The following is an 8,109-nucleotide window of genomic DNA, read 5'->3' as shown; positions in this document are numbered from 1 at the left end:
ATGCAAGCTGTATATTCCTAGGAGTGGGATAACTGATTGTATCAGAGAATAAGATAATGACAGTTTTTCCAAGAGATTGTATCAATTTACACTAATACCAGCAAAAATACAGAGAACTCATTGCTTCAAATTCTCACCAGAATTTGGGGAAATCAAACTTTCTTTTTCATCAATTTGGAAGGTGATTATATATATTTTCTCCACTTTAATTTTTATTCAAATTCAAATTTCACTTATAGGGTATTATTAACTCCAAGGAAAAAATTTAATGATTCATCAGTTGCATATAATATTCTATGCTCTTACATCAGGTGCCCTCCTTAACGCTCATCACACAATTACACCATCTCCCCTCAAGCAACCCCCAGTTTGTTCCCTATAGTTAAGAGTCTCTTATGGCTTGCTTCCCTCCCCATTTTTTATCTAATTTATTTCCCTCCCTTCCCCTATGTTCATCTGTTTTTTTTTTTTCTTAAATTCCACACATAAGTGAAATCATATGATGTTTGTCTTTCTCTGACTGGCTTATTTTGCTTAGCATAATACCCTCTAGTTTCATCTACATCAGAGCAAATGGCAAGATTTCATTCTTTTTTGATGGCTGAGTAATATTCCATGGGTGTATGTGTATGTGTATGTGTATGTGTGTGTGTGTGTGTGTGTGTGTGTGTGTACATATATACATATACCACATCATCTTTATCCACTCATCTGTTGATGGTCATGGACATCTGGGCTCTTTCCATATTTTGGTTACTGTTGATAATGCTGCTATAAACATTCGGTCAGGGCACTTGCGTGGCTCAGTCTGTTAAGCATCTGCCTTCGGCTCAGGTCATGATCCCAGGGTCCTGGGATTGAACCCTGCATCAGACTTACTGTTCTAAAGGGAGCCTGCTTCTCCCTCTCTCTCTGCTTACTGTTCCCCTTGCTTGTATTCTCTCTCTGTGTATGTCAAATAAATAAATAAAATCTTAAAAAAAAAAAAAAAAAAGAGGGATGCCTGGATGGCTCAGCAGTTGAGTGTCTGCCTTCAGCTCAGGTCCTGATGCCAGGATTCGGGATCAATCTCGCATCGGGCTCCTTGTGGGGAGTCTACTTCTCCCTCTGCCTATGTCTCTGTGTGTCTCTCATGAATGAATAAATAAAATCTTAAGAAAAGAATTGGAATGCACATGCCCCTTCAAATTACTATTTTTCTACCTTTTGGATACTTATGTTATTAATTGATTAATAGATTTGGGTGCCCAAGTTGGAGGCATAAATATTTGCAATTGTTTGATCTTCTTGTTGGATAGACCCCTTTATTATGATATAGTATCCTTCTTCATCTCTTATATAGTTTTTGGTTTACTCCAGCTTCCTTTTGACATCCAATAGCATGTTGGATGCTCACTTTCAATCTGCAGATATCTTTTGATCTAAAATCAGTCTCCTGTAGGCAGAATATAAATAGGTGTATAAATAGGTGTTTTTTTTTTTATCCATTCTGCTATCCTTTGTTTTGATTAGAGACCATTTAGTCCATTTACATTCAGAGTTATTATTAATAGATTTAGCATTATTGTGTTACCTGTAAATTTGGGGTTTCTGGAGATGTTCTCTGTTCTGTTCTAGTTTTTGTTGCTTTTCTTCTTTCTTGCTCACTCAAAGAGTTCTTGCATGGCTGGCTTAGTAGCCAGGAACTCCTTTAGTTTTTGTTTGTTTGGGATACTCTTTATCTCTCCTTCTGTGCTGAATTATAGCCTTGCTGGATAGAGTATTCTTGGCTGCATATTTTGGCCATTCTGCATGTTGAATATATTCAACCCTCTCCTCTTGCCTGCAAGTCTGTGAACAGATCTGTTGCAAACCGGATTTGCCTTCCCTTTTAGGTAAAGGACTTTTTTTCCCTTGCTGCTTTCAGGATTCTTTCCTTGTCTGTGCATTTTGTGAATTTGACCTTAATGCCTTGGCAATGGCCAGTTTTTTAAATTGATGCAAGTTCTCTGTGTCTCTTGGATTTCAATGTCTGTTTCTTTCCCCAGATTAAGGAAGTTTTCAGCTATAATTTGCTCAAAAAAGCCTTGCACCCTTTTCCTTCTCTTCTGGGACAATAGGAATGGTATTATGCTTTTCTGGGATGATACAAATGTTATTATATTTCTATGATATGAATGTTACTATGTTTTACAGAGTCATTGATTTCTCTAAGTCTACTTATGTGATCAAATATTTTTCTTGCCCTCTTTGCGGCTTCAATGTTTTCCATAATTTTATCTTCTGTATCACTCATTAATTCCTCTGATTTGTCTGTCCTGATTGTCACTGCATTCAGTCAGTTTCACATTTAGTTACAGTATTTTTTGTTTCAGCCTTACTAGTTTTTGGGTCTTTTATCTTTGTGGTAAGGGACTCCCTGGTGTCTTCTATGCTTTTTTCCGAGTCCAACTAATATCCTTATGATTATTGTTTAAATTCTGGTTCATGCATATCACTTATGTTTGCCTTGATTAGATCCCTGGCCATGATCTCCTCTTGTTCTTTTTCTAGGGAGTGAGTTCCTCTGTCTTGGCATTTTGTCTAGGTTTTGTCTTCTCTGTGTTAGAAAGCCTGTTGTGTTTCCTTCTCCTGAGAGTAACGGCTATATTAACTGTCCAGGGCCTGATGCTTCAGGAAATGTTTCTGATATGTGTTGTGTGCATTCTGCTGTTGTGTTTTGGTTGCTCTTTCCCTCAGGTCAGTGATCTGCCGAGTTTCTCCTTGCTGCAGTGTTTGGATCTTGTCCACTGTGTGGCAAATTTTAATTATGCGGTTTTGGTGCGTGTTTTTGTCAGCTTGTTAGAAGAGGCTAGATTCTATTTCCCATAGAGCTGAAGCTTTGCAGCACTCTATGGTCAGTAGACTTGGTGCATGGAAGGGATTTGTGCTGGTCATCTGGGAAAGATGCTGCTCTCTCAGGCACACTTGCTCTAACTCAGAAGCACCTGCAGAGGGCAGGGGAGTGGAGCTTGTTGTAAGTGACTCAAATCTCTACCATGGGTCTTGTGCTGCTCACTGAAGTCTGTCAGTAGTAACAGGTCGGTAAAAACGGTGTTAGCCAGCTCTCTCCTCCCGATAGAGAGGGGAGTTCACACCCACTGCTGTTAAGGAAGCCCTCACAGAAGAGAGAGTAATCTCCCCTTATTTTTCCAGGCTTCCTTCTGATCCCTGCCTTCACTCTGTCTGTGGCTGAGCCATCTGCCCACCCAGTAGCACACTGGCTGGGTTTCAAAACTTCAAATTTTAGGAATCTGGCAGGGCATGGCCCTCACTGGTCCTCTGGAGGAGAGTCTCCACACTCTGTGTCTGGGGCCGGATTGTCCAAGGAGGGCAGCTGGACAAACACACAGGGGCTTGGATGTCTCTGCTCATATGCTAATGAATGGGCAGCTTAGTGATCCCCATCAACTCTCTTGTCCCTGGATAGGCGATGCCATCTCTCAAATGCACTCCATGAAGGGGAATGGTCTCTTCCAGTGCAACCCAGGGGATCCTCAGACTATGCTGTCCACTCCTAGGCCTTTGCCCTCCTTTTCAACAGGAGCACCTCTACACCCAGCAGGCTCACTCAGCAATGGTGCAGACTTCTAAAACTTCAGACTTTGCTTGTAAAAACTTGCAATTATCAGCTGCTCTCGTTTTCCCTGTCCGTGTTTTTGGAGAAGTGTTTTTCTTGTGCAATGCCTTGCACCCTGCTCTCTCTTTCTCTCCTCTCTCCCTGCTCAGGGCTCCCTCACCTCTATGACACCAGTGACTCTTTTCTCCCCAGAAACCTGGCTCCAAACCTCCTACCTTCCATAATGTGGCCTCTTTTCTCCCTCTAGTTGTGCAGTGTGTTCTGTCAGTCGTCAGATTGATTTCCTGGGTGTTCAGAATGGTTTCATATTTATCTAGCTGTATTCCAGGAACAAGGCAACATAGGGTCCCCTACTACTCCACCATCTTAACCCTGTTCCTCTGGCTTGCCTTTTGACTTACACTATCACTACATGCTTCCTTCACACTTTGCCACAGTATTCAGCAGCAATTCTGAATCATTGCTCCTGCTACTCATTTTAATTGTTTTTCTTCAAATAATACTTTGCATTCACCAGTACTTTAAATTTCTGTGCCCACCGATTTTCACTTATTATCTTTTTAAATTTACTCATACAAAACAAAGTTTAAAGAAATTCATATATGTGGTTATAGGGATGAGTTCTTAAGAGATGGTTCAAAAATGCACTTTTGGGGACAGCTGGGTGGCTCAGGGGTTTGGCGCTGGCCTTCGGCCCACGGTGTGATCCTGGAGACCCGGGATAGAGTCCCATGTCAGGCTCCCTGCATGGAGCCTGCTTCTCTCTCTCTGCCTCTCTCATGAATAAATAAATAAAATCTTTTTAAAAATGCACTTTTGATATTTTCCTTACCTATCCAATGCCACTATATATTTTTTTGATTATGTACATAGATTTCTGGCTTAGACCTGCTTTCTTTGCCTTAAGTTTTTAAGAATACAATATCTAGCAAAAGGTGGGGAAAGAACAAATTTCATCTGTTCCTGGGAAAAGGGCTGACCTGCTAACGGGAAAGAGGCAAAATCTGTGGCAATTCCCAGCCTTTGCTGGGAAGAGACTCCTCCTTACGGTAGCAATCTCCTTGAACCAATGCCAAGCCCTTCCCATGACCCCTGACACCTCCACATTCCTGTTATTGATTTCAGTGCCTGCCCTTCAATTTTTCTTATAAAAGCCCAGCCTGACTGACAGACCATTGCAAATCTCTGCAAGACAGGTGAGTGGAAGCTGAGAGATTAGACCCATGGCAGGAGTTATACTGTATATATTTGGGGGAAGGTACAAGGATCCCTGCCAGAGACAGAGACACAGCATCTGTGATTTCAGCACAGGCTGGCTGGCAGGTCTCATGGGGTGGGAGGGTGTACTGATCATCTGATTCTTTCCAGAGCTATACAAGGGGATAGATGTCACTGAGATCAATTTGTTCCTAGGGGACTAAACAAAGACAAGGAAGAGGAGTCGCCCTCCCTAATTGCCCTCTCTCTAATTACTCTTTCCTTAGTGATCTCTGATTGCTTCCTAGGATCACAGACATGATGCTGCCTCCCATGGCCCTCCCCAGCATGTCCTGGATGCTGCTCTCCTGCCTGATGGTCCTGTCTCAGGTCCGAGGTGAGCTTGCCCTGTCTCTAGCACTGGGTCCTTGTGAATGCTCAGGGCCAAGAGGAAGAAAAAAGGCTCCTGTGGTAATGGTGACATACCTCCCCACACAATGAAACTGCCTATAACTTGCCCAACTCACTCCTTCCTTCAGAGTAACCAGGGGTGACAGGCGTCGCAGTGGTCCACTAGCACCACAAGGAGGTCATTCATTTTGTCAGTGCAGTCTAATTTATGTTGGAAGGTGAAGGAGGAAAAGCATGAAGGGTCAATAATGAGATATAGGGAAGGAAAATGAGGACCCAGTGCAAGAATGGTCGGCCTAGTGTGTGGAAGGGTTGGGCTTTGAAGGTGAAGGAGGAAAAGAGGAGAGAAGTTTCCTCACTTAGTGCAGTTGGTTCAAGACCCAGAAATCCTGAAAGGGTAGGCAATGGTGAGAGACAGTCAGGGCTTTGACATCACTTCCCCACGCACCGGCCTCATAGATATTCCCCTAGATCACCTCCCTACCCTGATGCCTACTCTCCTCTTCACTTCTTCCTTCTCTTTGACTCCCTTCCACCATAGGTGAAGACTCCCAGAAGGACGTGCCTGCCCCACGGATCACGTGTCCCAAAGGCTCCAAGGCCTATGCCTCCCACTGCTATGCCTTGTTTATGACCCCCAAATCCTGGATGGATGCTGATGTGAGTACTTGGGTTTTCAGTTAGGGGTTTTAAGGGGAAAGTACATTAGAGACCTGAGGGGGTGGGTTCCATTCTCCAGAGTTTCTCCAGAAGGGGCGAGATTGAACACCCTCATCTCTTGCGTATATACCCCTTCTCTCCTACCTCTGCCCTGCCCTCCCCCAAGTTATGTCTCAGGCTCCCCCTGAGTCTCTCCTTTCCCCACCCAGATGGCCTGCCAGAAGAGGCCCTCGGGACACCTTGTGTCTGTGCTCAGTGGGAGTGAGGCATCCTTTGTGGCCTCCCTGGTCAAGAACAGTGTGAACAGCTACTCATATGTCTGGATGGGGCTCCATGACCCCACAGAGGTATGCACTCATTTCTCTTCATAACCTCTCAAGCTGCTATTGCCCCCCAGCCCACTCCCTGCCCCAGTGCCTGCCCACCAAATGCCCTAGAGAGCCCTGGAGCTCAGAGATCTAGGAGGACATTAGGGAGAAGGGAAAGGTCTTGCAGCCAGCTGAACAGCTGAGTTCTGTGGAAGTCCCTTGTCTCCAGCTGAAGTGAATCTGCCTCCTGTCATGCTTTTGCACAATTTCCATGTGAGGCCTTGTAATTCAGTTCTCTGAGCTTCACAGAGTCGGCACTTACTGTGCTGAGGGAATCCTAAATGAACATAGGATCCATTTTTGCTCTGTAAATCAGACATTGTCTTTGAGGTTCAGAGGGTAATCACAAATGTACCACTGATTGCTGTTCAGTCAGGAATGTGTTACTCTGAATGGTTCTGTTGGTCTTTGTGATTACTGATTTTGGAATCTGCCAATCAAAGCAAGGAATTAGGAAGAGTTTCCTTCCCAGAGGAGAGCTCTGGCTCCAGGGCAGCATCTGGATGAGCAGAGCAAATTTGGTGATGTTGGGGAGGGGTTCATGGAAGGAGAACTCTAATGGCCATTCAACCTCACCACCCTCCATCCTCTACAGGGCTATGAGCCCAATGCAGATGGTTGGGAGTGGAGTAGTGCTGATATTCTGAATTACTCTGCCTGGGAGAAAAACCCCTCCACCATCGCAAACCCTGGCTATTGTGGGAGCCTGTCAAGAAGCACAGGTAAGTAACAGAGAAGCTACTTTCTGCCCAGGCTTTTTCATCCTCTATTTCCCCATTTCTCAGCATGACCCTCAGAGAATCCCCCTGAGCTAGAAAATGTAGTGTTGATTTGTCTCCTCCCATCCCCTCTCATCTCTCCTTTTTTTGAATCTCGTTTCTCTGGAGTAGGACACTGGTGAGGGTGAGAAGGAGGCTTTGAATCCTAGGCCAGAAACTGGGATGCCTCTCTCTTAGGTTCATAAGCTTTACCAGCCACATTTACCTGAGCTCCTCTGTCTTTCTAGGATATCTGAAATGGAAAGATTATAACTGTGCTACGAAGCTACCCTATATCTGCAAGTTCAAGGACTAGGTCTGGGGAGACCTCAGGAGACTGAGTTTTACATGCAGCTCATCATGGACATGGGACCAAGCATGAAGGCCCAGCCTGGAAGGGAATAATCTCACACCTGACCACTTCATTATGACCTCTCTTCCTCCCTGCTCATTTCACTTCTCGATTTTTTTGTGTGTGTGTGTGTGTGTGTGTGTATTAAATGGCCTTAGATCTTGGCGTGTAAAAATAAATAAAATAAATGCTTTACTCCATTTGGTATGCTTTTGTCCTCTATCTTATCACAAGACTCTGAAGAAGAACCAGGTGTGGGAGGAATTCTGAGTCTTGCCACTGTCCTATGTTATCCATTCCGCCAGTAAATTGCTTAAATGTATATCCCTACTAGTGTGTTTGTGATCAGTATGTAGTCCCTGTTCATTTACATTTGTGTTGTATATAGAAAAAGACATTGCTCTTCCACACACTCTTTTTTGCTCATTTCTCCTGTTTGTGGAGGAAACAGCCTTGGTGCCTGCTGTTTTTTGAACAGCATTTCTGAATCATTTGCTATGAATTATCAATTTTTTTCTTTAATTTATAATATTACATGGACTGTGACTTTTATAAAATATGGTAGAAAGTGAATTACCTGGGTTCTGATTACAGGGCTAGAACCCTGGAAGATGTCACTCTCTTCCTTAAAAGAGAATTTCCTTAAAATAGGACTTACAAGTTCTATTCTTAAACCAACCACCAGAAAAGTGTTTGAAATTGCCACATTTCCTTTGACCATTTGAGATTCATATCCTGGAGCTGGACTTAATTGCTTTCAATACA

At 43.7% G+C, this 8,109-nt stretch overlaps 1 protein-coding gene across 1 annotated transcript; it reads left to right on the top strand.

Annotated features, from left to right (window-relative positions):
* The first annotated feature begins 5,036 nt into the window (after positions 1-5,036).
* LOC112664278 (regenerating islet-derived protein 3-gamma-like) lies at positions 5,037-7,544 on the top strand. The gene is made up of 5 exons (XM_025453738.3): positions 5,037-5,192; positions 5,748-5,866; positions 6,076-6,213; positions 6,830-6,956; positions 7,241-7,544. Exons 1-5 carry the CDS (start codon positions 5,114-5,116, stop codon positions 7,306-7,308), a joined length of 531 nt encoding a protein of 176 aa, XP_025309523.1. The 5' UTR covers positions 5,037-5,113; the 3' UTR covers positions 7,309-7,544.
* The last annotated feature ends 565 nt before the right edge of the window (positions 7,545-8,109 follow it).

Source organism: Canis lupus, chromosome 17 (genome assembly GCF_003254725.2).
Source record: "Canis lupus dingo isolate Sandy chromosome 17, ASM325472v2, whole genome shotgun sequence".
NCBI classification, from domain to species: Eukaryota; Metazoa; Chordata; class Mammalia; order Carnivora; family Canidae; genus Canis; species Canis lupus.
The sequence above is the reverse complement of the archived record's forward strand: the minus strand, read 5'-3'. Positions and strand labels throughout refer to the sequence as shown.